At 37.2% G+C, this 12,940-nt stretch overlaps 1 protein-coding gene across 7 annotated transcripts in view; it reads left to right on the forward strand.

Moving 5' to 3' along the window:
- ORC5 (origin recognition complex subunit 5) overlaps positions 1 to 12,940 on the forward strand; it is a 275,932-nt gene that overhangs the window by 95,129 nt on the left and 167,863 nt on the right. Inside the window, exon 14 of one of the 7 annotated variants that reach the window (XM_011365189.2) lies at positions 553 to 696. The exons of the other annotated variants lie outside the window; for them this stretch is intronic. Coding sequence (XP_011363491.1) covers positions 553 to 610 — 58 coding nt within the window. The 3' untranslated portion in view covers positions 611 to 696. Of the gene's footprint in view, positions 1 to 552; positions 697 to 12,940 lie in introns of those variants that run through there. 7 annotated transcript variants of the gene reach the window in all.

Raw genomic sequence — 12,940 nt, forward strand, 5'->3', positions numbered from 1 at the left:
GAAAGGAAAAACCAAACACACTTAGACTTTTCGTTTTGTGGAGAATGTTAAATCCAAACACAGTTTCATCACTTTTAGCCGACTCAATACAGTTGACCCTTGAACAACATGGGTTTGAATCGTGCTGGTCCACTTACATGCAGACTTTTTTCAGTAAATATATCGAAAATTATTTTGGTGATTTGTGACAATATGAAAAAATTCACAAACTGTAGCCTAGAAATAATGAAAAATTAAGAAAAAGGTATGTTGTGAATGCATAAAATATGTGTACGTTTTCTCACGATATTTTTAACATTCTCTACTGTATTGTAAGAATACAGTATGTAATATACTTAACATACAAAATATGTGTTAATTGACTTATCGGTAAGGCTTCTAATCAACAGTAGGCTTAATATTAGTAGTTAAGTTTTTGGAGAGTCAGAAGCTATATGTGGATTTTCGACTGCATGGGGGTCAGCATCCCAACCCCCACATTGTTCAAGTGTCAACTGTAATAGAGGCATTGCTCTAGCTCAGGTATTTCTGGAATTTCTTAACCCTCTCTAGATTTGCTTCCTCTGGGAAGGACCATTCAGCCATTATAGTTCATAGGACTCAGCCATGAAGAGAGTTTCAGAGGAACTGAGATGCACTAACCCCATAAACATCTATGAGAAAGGATGCTGAAATAAAAACTCTTGCTGTGTTCTACATCAATCTTTCTTTTTTAATTGAAAAGTGTTGGCCAACTGTAAGTACAAGTTTTAGTATATTTACTTCTAGTTACTATATTGTAATTTAAAGAAAAAGTATAATTGTATCTTTTATATTGAAAAAGGAAGACAGGTAGGGTGGAGACTAATGGTGATCATAGCATCCTGTCAAATATGATTGGTAGGAGAATTAAGATTGGAGTTTCACCAAAAATGTTTGGAGTGACAAAAGTTTTTAAAAAAATTATATATATACAAATAGTTGAAATATGAGACTATATCAACATAATGAAAAGCCGTATCCCAAAGACATAATATCAAAAATTAATTCTCAAATATGTGTGGCCAAATGTTTCTCTTAATAGAATTGCTTGTTAAAAATGCTTATCGTGATAAAATAGGAGAGAGAGGAAAGAGTAAAAAAAAAAAAAATTGAAGTGAAGTATGGAAGAGGGCAGTGAAATAGATGCTAACTTGTAGAAATTTGAATACAAAATGGCACAGAAACAAGATGTTCCAGTTATCTATTGCTGGATAACAAACCACCCCAAACTTAATGGCCTAAAACAACAATCATTAATTTTGATCACGAATCTACAATTTGGGCAGGGCTTGGCTCCAAGTGGTGACTCGGGCAACTCGAGACTCAACTTGGAATCACATGAAGGTTGTCTCACTTATGTCTGGAGACTAATGCTGACCAGTGATTCTCACCTGGAACACCTATGCATGGTCTATCCATATGCTCTCTCCACTTCCTCTTGGCATGGTGACCAGGTCTGGAAAGTCAGCATCCCATGAGAAGCCAGCAGATGATACATGGCCTTTTCTAATCTAGCCTCAGAAATTACATAGCATCACTCTTGCAGCATTGTGATTAAAGTAGTGATTATGACCTGCTTGTATTAAAGGGAAGGGGATTAGACTCACTTGTTAATAAAAAGAATGTCAAAGAATTTACAAACACATTTTAAAACATACAGGGCATATAGGATGAAAATATTATTATAGAATGCAGATGGATCATATTTTATGCCATTTGAAAATTTGAATTGTTCTAGCAGAGACTGCTGATTGTCCCTCCACCCCCTGCAAGTATTTCTCTTCCTTTTTCTGAAGCACAAGAGCTGTGGCTACAAGGAGGCCCATGTGGTTGGAGCACGGGAAGCAAAAGCAACTGTGGTAGGAGATGGAATCAGGCAGGTGATGGGGGCCAGGTCATGTGTGGCCTTGCAAGGCATCGAAGGACCTTGGTTTTTATTCTATGTGAAATGGGGAGTTTGGAGCAGAGAAGTCATGTGATCTGGCTTTGATTTGGATCTGTGATCTGGATCACTTGGTGATGAGGGTGGAAGCAGGAAGAGCAGTTAGAAACCTATTAAAATTATTTGAGTGAGAGATAATTGTGGCTGTTAACAGTAAGGATGTTAACAGTAGAGGTGGTGAGAAGTTGTCAGATTCAGGATATAATTTGAAAGAAATGTCTGCAGGCCATGCTAATTAATTGGATATTGATTGTGAAAGAATGAGTCAATGTAGACTCCAGGGTTTTTGACTGGAACATCTGGAAGGGTAGAGGGGAGAAAAGATCAGGGGTTCAGATGTGGCATGGTAAATTGGAAATTACTATTAGGTATCTAAGTGAAGAAAGATGTCAAGGAGGCAGATAGACAAGTCTGAAGTTCAAGGTAGAAACTCAGGAAGCTGTATATAAAGGAAATATGGTCAGCTCTTCTGGGTTAGCTAACACTTCCTTTTCACTGGCTGCGCTCCTGTCCAGGAGGATTCAGAGCCCTTCTAGCAGATGACCCCCCTCCCTGGGGAGCTATTGTAAACCGTAATATAAGGAACCTTTGATCAGTCTTTTCTATGGGAATATGGAACCCATGATACAATTACAATTCTTTTTATTTAAAAACTAAAATTTTAAATACAGAATTTTAATGTGAAAATTTCAGCTGGTCTTTGCAATGTTAAAAAAATTATAGGAAAAGAGTGCATTAATCATAGATTTAGATATAACAATATACACCATGCCCAACCCGCACAAAATGGCCTGTAAATGCTGAGTTTACAGATTAACTATGCTAATTAAGTTTTAAGAGCCCTTTGTTTTAAAGCTGTTATTACTATACATTTACTTTCCATTTCAGAAGCAAACAAACAAATAAGGCTATATGCTCAATTTCTTCATTAGATACAAAGATTTCTTTTAAATAGATCGAAGTGTGGAATATTTGGTTATTTGTACCTAATTTTTATTTTTCCTGGAAATATCCGTCTATCTTTCGTTGTATTTTTTACCCTCATCATGACAAATCCACCACTGAATCACACTCAGTAGTGGATATGCTTAGAGTGTGGCTCCAGATGTTTGATTGGTTTGCATTGATGTTCTTTTAATCTCCATTGTAAACAGTGGTGGTCATTAGCAAGACAGTTTGTAGGAAGCAGAACAGAGTGAAACTGACAGGCCTGTTAATGATTAGAACTGGCAATATAGTTCCATCATTATCGTATAATAAATAAGACCTGCCTGAATAAGGAAGATGAGGACAAAAGTTAGATTACTGGACACATTGTCCTTGAAGATGAAAATTGACTTTTTCCTCTTACTTTTCACAATTAAAACTATGTGATTGTAATAATGATAACTACCACTTGAACATCTATGTATCTGCCACTGTAATAGACAATTCACATACATTATCTCTAATGCTTATATGGTTTAGATGAAAAAAATGTATTCACTCAACAGCTGACTGTGGAGTATCTCTTGCAGAAGAGGATACCTCGATGAGTAGCTAGGAGCAGAAATTGAGAAAGAAGATGCAGAAAAGGCAGAAGATGAGGCATTAAGAGTTCCTTAGAAGAAGTAAGGCAGCAGAAAGATGCCTAAACTCTTTTGCATAAAAAAATAAGGCTTTATTTTTGATTCATAGGGTCAGGCAGTAGCACAAAAAAAGAGCCTGTAAGCTGGGCTACAGTGTACGTGATATAGCCAAGGAGGAATTTTACAATTCTAGACGTGCCCATTTTGGGGAACCCTTAAATTTTCTGTAACAGTCATGTTTTGGGGTAGATCAAAAAGAGGCTGTTACAAATGGGTTGACACTAAAGTAATTGTCATCCAAAGCCTATAAAATACCAAGTGGGAGTCACAAAATTATCTAAAGTAAGAAATTGGATAGAAGTGACCATGAGAATGTAAGCTTCAAGCTCCCTCCCTCCAAACAAGGAATTCAGACACATCTTGGGTGTGACAAACTCAAGCAAAAATCATCACATGCTTTATTTTTTATAACTGAAATTCACTTACTTTTTGAGCCCCCACTTCTGTTATTGGTAGAAACTAACAGGCCAATTCAAGATTAACTCAGCCTTTTCTAGTTTGAACTCAGTCTCCTAGGATTCTTTTCCTCCCTCTCTACCCATATTGTTAGGCCCATGCATAGCTGGAATCTCTGCTATTCATGAGTCTATTGTGCAAGTGAATAACTGAGGACAATAATTGGCTGACATCTTCTTACCCAGACTTTCTTTTTCACTTGGTAAGATTTAGTGCATCCTCTGCAGTGGATGCAGAAGATACTTACGGTTTGCATCCATTCTTAGGTCTATCTACATGCCTCTTCTGCAGACCTCGTTGTCCCTGATCTGTTCCTCGTAGGTTTCTAGCCAACCAGCCAAGCCATTCACCATGGCCCCTGAGTCTGACTATAACCTTACCTGGGGCTACATCTCTCTCCACATAAAGTGATGAACACTCAAAACTGTCCACTGGGAGGATTTCCACTCACCACTGTCTTTCCCTTCCACTGAGTAGGGCTCTAATGCAACAACAGCCCATTTTCAACTTGCACCAGCATTCAGAGCTTACCCATCCATGAAACAAAACGAGCCTTTTTCTCTTGCATTAGTTGATCATAGGGAAACCTACCATGAAGTCATAGATATGAGCTGAGGGAGAGTCATTGGTACAACTGTGGATCTGGGCTTCCTGTTTCTGTGCTTTCTTATGCTTTCTGGAACTATTTGAGATTGATCGCCACTGTATCACTTCCATTTAGATATGGATAGCTGTTGCTGAATTAGTGGGTCTGAGAATGCCTAGTTAATCAAAATGGGTAGTTTTGGCCATGTGACACTTGAAATCCCATAGTTAGTTGCTCAGCTTCTGCCAAAACACTGTAGCATGCCAAGAGCTATTTGCTTTGGCCTTGAAGGGAAGCTACACCTCTGCTATTGGAACTCTACACCACAGAGGCTCTACACCACATCCTTCTCTCTCACAGGTTCTATTACAATGAGATCTGCAGGGTTGCTTGTCCTATAGCCTAGAACTGCTATAGACCTCTTTCCTGCTCTGCTCCCCACTCAGGAATAGCAGCCCTTCATATCACTGATTAATGGATAGGAATAGTATATGTTGCTCCCAGAATCTGAAGAAGCTTGAGAAGCATTGTTTCTATTGTCAGCAATAAAAGGTGCATGTGCAATAACTACTTTGGAAGGGATGCTTCATGAGATCCCAGACCACAAGACCCTGATGTGAAAGGCTTCTGAATCTTCAAGAGGCTTATTTCCCATCCAGTACCTGGGGACATGTCATACTAAGGCATCTAGATTCCTTGCAGGTTCTTGCTTAACAGGCACTATTAATACCACATTGTCAACACAGTGGACCAATATGATGTTTTATGTATGGTTCAGTTCTCTTTGGGTATATTGTAACAGAGAGCAGAAGAATTAGCATAACCCTGCAGTAAGATTGTGAATATATATGATTATCCATCATACGTGAATGAGAATTGCATGTGAATCCCATTCCTGATAGATATTGAAAAAATTGCATTAGGTAGATCAAAAGCTGTGTATGTAGAAAAAGTCACAGAGTATCCCCAAGATACTATTCTACAAGAAGAAAAGGATAAGTCTACAAAATTGTGACTTCCCTTGAGTCCATCAGAAAGCTGAGGTGACAGAGCAACCAACTAGCTTAAAATCTAAGGAAAGACAGGTGACTTGAAATCAAAGAAAAACAGGACATGAGCATTTGCTTAACCTGGGCCAGATGCTAGGTGTCATATAATCTGGTAAGAAGAATACAGCTAAAATTTTAAACAAATTGTTAAAGACCGAGTATGGGCTGTTATGAGAATATAGAATTCTTGGGAGATGCAGACTTAAGATGAATTTGTATACACTCAGAGGCTCTTCTCCAAGAGTTTACAAGAAAGGTTGAGGGCAGGGCAAGCAAGAGACTGAAGAAATCCTCTTCACTGCAGACCTGGAGAAGGAAGAACCAACTGCTATGGAAAGGCATGAAGCCCCAGTCATATGCCTCTCTTCTACCTCCCTATGAAAAATGCCATAAACCACTGGGGGAAAGGAAACAAATCTAATAATCTTTGGGGTCACATTGCAGCTGGGGGAAAGGAACAGAAAAAAAGAAAATCTGTTTACCACTAGGGGAACATCAGCAAAATTGATAAACCTGTAGTCAAACTAACCAAGAAAAAAGACAGAAATTACTATATGATAGAAAGGATATAATCACTGATCTCACAGATACTGAGAGATAAAAATAGAATATTGTGAACAGTTTTATGCTCATAAGTTTGATTAATATATTATTTTTATTACATATATAAAATATAAAAAATATAAATGTAAAAATATGTTATTGCTATTATATATATCGGATATATATATATAGCCACTAAATTATCTGAGCACCTTTGTCCAACACAAATTGATTATAGATAGAGCAATTGATGTTCGACAAAGGTACCAAGATAATTCAGTGGAGAAAGGATAGTCTTCTCAATTAATGATGCTGGAAAAATTGGAAATCCACATGCAAAACAAAACCTTAAAATATAATAACTTGAATCATATAAAAAATTTATTATGTCTAAATTTAAAACCTAAAACTATATAACTCCCAAAGGAAACATAAGAATAAATTTTCATGATCTTGGGTTAGGCAAAGACTTATTAGGACACAAAAATTGCAAACAATATAAGAAAAAAATGATGTCATTTTTTATTAAAATAAAAAATTTTCTTCTTCAAAGACATTGTTAAGAAAATGGAAAAATAAGCCACAGACTGGGGAATCATAGCTGCAAAGCATATAGGGCTAGTATCCCTAAGTAATAAACTCACACAAATCAATAATAATAAAATAACTCTTTAAAAATTTGACGAAAGATTTCAACAGACACCTCATCATAAAAGATATAAAGATGGCAGAAAACACATGAAAAATGCTTAAGTTAACATCATTAATCAGAAGGAAAATGAAAGTTAAAACCACATTGAGACACCATTACACACAGATTAGCTAAAGATAGCAAACAACACAAACTGAAAATATAAGCGCTAGCAAGGATGCAGAGCAACCAGAACTCTTTTATGTTGATGTTGCTGGGAATGCAAATGGTACAACTACTTAGGAAAACAGTTTGTCAGTTTCTTAAAAAGTTAAACATACATAGTCACACGACCCAGCAATTCTGTTTCTAAGGTTTTATTCAAGAGAAATGAAAACCACTATTTACCAAAACAACAAAAACAAATAAACCAAAAAAAAAAAAAACCCACCCCAGCTATATTTGAATGTTTAAAGTGGTTTTAATCATAATAGCAAAACAAAAGGCAAAAATCCAAAAAAGAGGGGAAAAGCAAACTCTAGGTTTAAATTTCCTAGGTTTTAAATGTTCTGCATTTTCAGCAACTCTGCAAGGAAGATATATTCTTTTTGTCTAAAAGCAAAACTTCGGAGGAGTTAACCTTCGGAGGTCTTTCTAAAGGCACAGCTAAAGAAGATGCAAAGCCAGGTTTCAAACTCAAGCCATACTATATTCCATTATTTCATGGCTACAAATTTGGTGATGCTAGGTTTTGATCAGTATATTTTCAATACTTTTGCTCCCTAGAAACTATATATGTCGCCGGTTGAATCCTTTAGATAAACCTTGGCATCCTGGTTAACGGGAATGTAGGCACCACAAACATCAATTTTAGGGTCTTTTAGTTTACCTTTGCCAAACACTGAGTCAGCATATTTGCATTATATTGTATTCCAAAGGGCCCCAAAACGTTTGTGGTAAGGAACTTGTCTGTTTCTCATTTGAAGCCTTGCCTTTGATTCAGAGAGGAAAGTTCATGTATGGGGAACGGGCAGGTGTGGCTGACAGGTTAAGCCAGGCATGTTTCCTTCTCCATTGGAAATGCTCTTGATCATGGTGAGGGCCACCCCTGAAACCTGTGACCTCACAATCAATCTCAGCTGGGTTTATAGTCTTCCATAAGCCATGAGCAGCCAGTGGGGACTTTGTGGGGTTCGGTTGTCATGGGAATCTGACTGTTTTAAACGTTGACAGTGAGAGGAAGAAAATGCATCGAGCATAAGATGCTACTTTAAAAAAATCTATGATTTGTGATGCTGAGACAATGTAATGGACCTATTGAGAACACAGTAAGGGTTTGAAAACTATTTACTGAACATCCTAGCCTTGTATTTGTGAATTCACCAACTTAATCAAGAAGAACCATTAGATGTCTATATTAAAATAAAATTATCTGAATAAAGCCTTTCCAAACTAGTTCTTGTAAATTAATACATCTAAAAGTGTATTGATTAAAATATTATGATCATAAAAGGTCAATTCAATATCAGCATACTAAAGGGTGAAGAGTGCTCAGTGGAGACTGGGGCTTAGGATAAGTGTGTGAACTAATTTTGTAAACGTGCTCTGTGGAATAAATGGTACGTTAATGACATTTGATAATTATTCTGATTGCAAATCCAAGTCAGTAGCAGTAAAATTAAATTATAAGTGGGCAGGAAGAATATATATATAAGTGGAAAATAAGCAATACAAACAACAACCAACATGAGCATTTAAAACAAAACGAAACAAAACAAAAAAACAATATCAACAAAGAAAGAGGCACCCAGAGTGTTTCTCTATCTGACGTCACTTACTTTAAAGATCATCCAGCCATGTCCTTGATGAATTCAGATATCTCACTTATAGACAGTATCTTTATAACCAAGTTCTACTGATTCATTTGTTGAATGCAAGAAGCCCCAGGAAACTATAATGCCAAAATACGTGCTGGGTGATGGGGAAAAGGTAATTGACCTTACCATCATACAGTGGCACAGTAACTGTCCACAAAGTCTTCACTTGGGGCCGGGGCATGAGGCTTTGTGTGGAGGACTGTAATTACAGTAGTCCCCCGTTATCCGCAGGGGCTGCATTTCAAGACCCCAGTTGATGCCAGAAACCACAAATAGTATACTAAATCCTGTATATACTTTTTTCTCCTGTACATACAGACTTATGATGAAGTTTAATTTATAAATTAGACATAATAAGAGTATAACAATAATGAGTAATAAAACAGCAATTATAACAATATATTGTAATAAAAGTCATGTGAATGGCTTTGAAGCCATTATTATATAAAATAAGGGTTACTGAACTCAAGTACTGTGATACTGTGACAGTTGATCTGATAACTGGCTACTAAGTGACTAATAGGCAAGGAACCTCTACAGAGTGGACACACTCCATATATCTTTGTGGGAAGGCAATGGCATATGGCCTGGGCACTGAAAAACTGGTAAGATGTTAAGGGGAAGAATGGGGTGAGCAAAACCTGGAGGCAAGGAATGCTTTCTTCTTTAGGAAGAGTGAGGGAGGGGTCTGGTTGGCAGAGGAGCCTCACCTAACTGGGCTCACACCACTCAGTTCACAGATCCTGTGGTGAAATAACCTTGTCCCCTGGTTTTGACCATATTGTACTGTTTCTTAACAGCTTCCGTCACGCTGCCCAGGTTAACCTGTTCTCTTGTGTTAAGCTGCCTTTTCTCTTGGCCTTATTTAACTCTTCATTTTTGCTATTATTTCTTCTCCCATCCTCAGTCCTCACTGTGCTGCAACTTTGTCTTCTAAACTTCAAATTCCTGGAACACTTTAGTCCCTCAGGTAATTCTTCTTATAGGTAAGAAGCATTTTTGCATTCAGCCATTGTTTTCTGGGGAACAGCCCAGTTCACCGCTCGTCCATATTTGGTAAGAGGCACTGGGTATCATGGAGTGAGAAGGGCTCATGCAGGGCTCTAGCCAGACACAGGGAATTCCAGGAAGCCTCCATTCTTCATTACGTGGTTAATCCTTAAGAAATAGGGCAGTGCTCCAAGTCCAACTTTTCCTAGGAATTAGTCAAATGTGGGTAAGTCAGCAAAATCGAAATGATTTGGATAGGTATTAGGATTTTTTTTTTTTAAAGGTGGGAATCCATTTTCTAGAAATGTGAAATGCATCAAAAATTACAACTACCATTATTATCACCTTTCTTTTTTTCTTAGACTAAACAACCCAATTTTTCAAGTTGCTTGTTCTTGAAACTTACCTCCAGTGATGCTGCAAAGTTAGCTTCAGGTTTCGATACGTTGGATCCCAGTAACAGTTTGACAGTTTCCTTACTGCTTGTAACCTGCAGTTCCCTACAGAAGCCTCCTCTCCACTGCAAGCTCTGCCAAGTGGTTGTCAGAGCATTAATTAAATGGGAAGAATAAAGGCATTGCATGTCATTTTCTATATTGGATGCCTTCGTGTTATGGATGTATCTCCATGGAGAAGTCCTGTACATAAACTGAAAACAAATGCCTGTTAACTTTACAAAAGCTCAATCAGGTTATTGTTAAGAAATTACATGTACTGAAATGTGAGCTCTGCTGCATGTGTCATATTTTTTAAATGTCTAGAGAAATATGAGCTCACCACCTTTTTTATTTTCCAAATTATATTTCTACTTCCTCCCCCAGAACATATTCAGCAGTTTTAAACTGGTCACATCCTTTTTATGGTTATAATTCTTATTATTATTGTATTCAGATAATAGACTGTTAAGTGCTATGAAATAAGAGAAATATATTTTTCACTGCATTTATACATATGGCTAAATTTTAGACTTATTTGTAGATGTTCCCAGGTACCATACATACAAACTGTATTAAGCATGTTGCATTTTGAGAAATATGTTTTTTTTTACTAACAGTGAGCATAGTGAAATATAAAATAAACTTTAAAAAAATTTAGCCTTACTATTCCTCAACAGAAGGATAAATGTTAAGACTTTATCCCCACATTCCAAAGGTCAACTCACTGGGCTTCTGTTAAACTAGAATTCTCAAGGATTCCATAGCAGGCCACTGGAGGCCTTCTCCAGAAAGAAATTGTGGACAGAGTTAGCAAAACATAAAGGCCCAAAACCTCCTTAACTTGAGGGCATGAGGGGGTGGGCATGCCAAAAGCTTGGGGATGGGCAGGAGAAAAGACTGAATTCTGAAGCAGAGTCTAGACTGGAGTTCCTTAAAGCATGTCTCTCCAACTGTTGTTACTTGCCTGCAATGACATAAAGACGGAAATTAAGAGTAAGTGTTGAAAATTTTTGTAGTGATTTGACAGAGTAATTGTATTTCCTTATAATAATGCATTATATTTTATTATTAATTTATTATTACTATTATGTCTATTTTAAACTTAAGTTTCTAGTAATTAATTTATATTGTAATATATATAAGTACTGGTTCATTGCCGATTGGAATTTTTTTTAAAAGATCCTTTATTCAGATAATTTTAGAAGCACTGGTTAAAATCAAATTGAAATATGTAAATAAATCCATTTGTCAAGGTGTATACTCTTAGCAGAACTGAATTTAAAGCACAGAAGTACAGATTGTCCTCAGATTGTATATTAGATGCATCCTGAAAAGTTTGAGGTATCAGGTGATAGAGGTCAGATTATTTCCAAGGTATCTTCCTACCCTGATTATGTGATTAATTCGTCTTTTTAACAAATATGTATTGTTAAGTGTTCCAGGTGCTTATAATACACTAGTGAATAAAATAGCAAAAACAGAATTTACATTCTAGTGGAAGGAGATGAAGAATAAACAATAAACATAATAAGTGAGCCAATTACACAAATATGGAGCAGTAAGTCATTGATAGAAATGCAAGTTAGTGCCAGAGTTGGTGAGTAAGTGTGTGCGCGTGTGCATGTGAGGTGGAGGGGGGGTGGAGTGAGGGGAGTGGAGGTGGGGGGAGAGGGTATGGGGGGGAGAGAGAGAGAAAAAGAGAGAGAGAATGAAAGGGAACTTAAAATACTGTGGTAAGGGTAGGCCTCATTGAGAAGGTGACATTTGAATAAGAGCTTGAAGATCGTGTGGCTTTATGGGGAAGAATAGTCCAGGCTGATGGAAGAAGAGCTTGTATGAACACCCTGGGGTATGGTAACTGGGACGATGGGTGAGGTTGCAGCAAGGAGGCTGGCGTAGTAGAGCAGAGAGGTCAAGTGGATGCGATAGGAGATGAGTTCAGAGAAGGAATGGGAACCCAGATCAATTAGGGCCACTATAAAGGCTTTGTCTTTTATTCTGCGTGAAATAGGAAACCATAGAGCATAGGGCCTTGAGTATAGGGGTGGCACACTTTAAAAGGGCCTCTTAGTCTGCTGTGTTTAGAATCATGTAATGGGAGAGGCTATTCCAAATGAGAGATGATAACTTACTTGGTCTTGGTTTGTAGTAGAGGAGTGGTGAGAAGTGGTAGATTCTAGTATATTTTTATGGTAGAGCTAACAGGATTTCCTGGCCTATGGGGATGTAGCCTGTAAAAGAAAAAGAGAAATCAATTGTTTTTGTCTCAAATCTTTTAATCTATCATTACAACTTCAAAGCTGTGCTTCCAGAGAAACACCCATGAATTCAAACCCTGGATTGTGGCCTCCTTTGGGACAAGGCCTATGTCTTTTCTCATCTCTAACTCCAGCATAAGGCATGATTCCAGGTATAATACAGGCTCTAAATAAATGTTTTATGGCATGAAAAGGATATTACAAGATACATGCATGTAATTTTCTCCCACACATTCTTTGAGATAATAATCAGCAAATAACTCCAGCACTTTATCATTACTTACTATCTATTAAAAGAGCTATATCAGTATTAAACGATATTGATTCTGGTTTTATGCCTCAGTGGGAGTATAAGCAGTTTAAGCTACTATATTGGTTAAGTTATTATTTCTGATTTTTATTGAAATGCCCAGCTTAAAGAAGCACAAGGAGATGCTTCTTTAGGAGCAGTCCTTTTTCATTCAAGGTCTGGATCCTAGTGACTGTTCAGTGAGACCAGATCTCACACTCTATCTGTTGTAG

This window comes from Pteropus vampyrus, unplaced genomic scaffold (genome assembly GCF_000151845.1).
Source record: "Pteropus vampyrus isolate Shadow unplaced genomic scaffold, Pvam_2.0 Scaffold107, whole genome shotgun sequence".
NCBI lineage: Eukaryota > Metazoa > Chordata > Mammalia > Chiroptera > Pteropodidae > Pteropus > Pteropus vampyrus.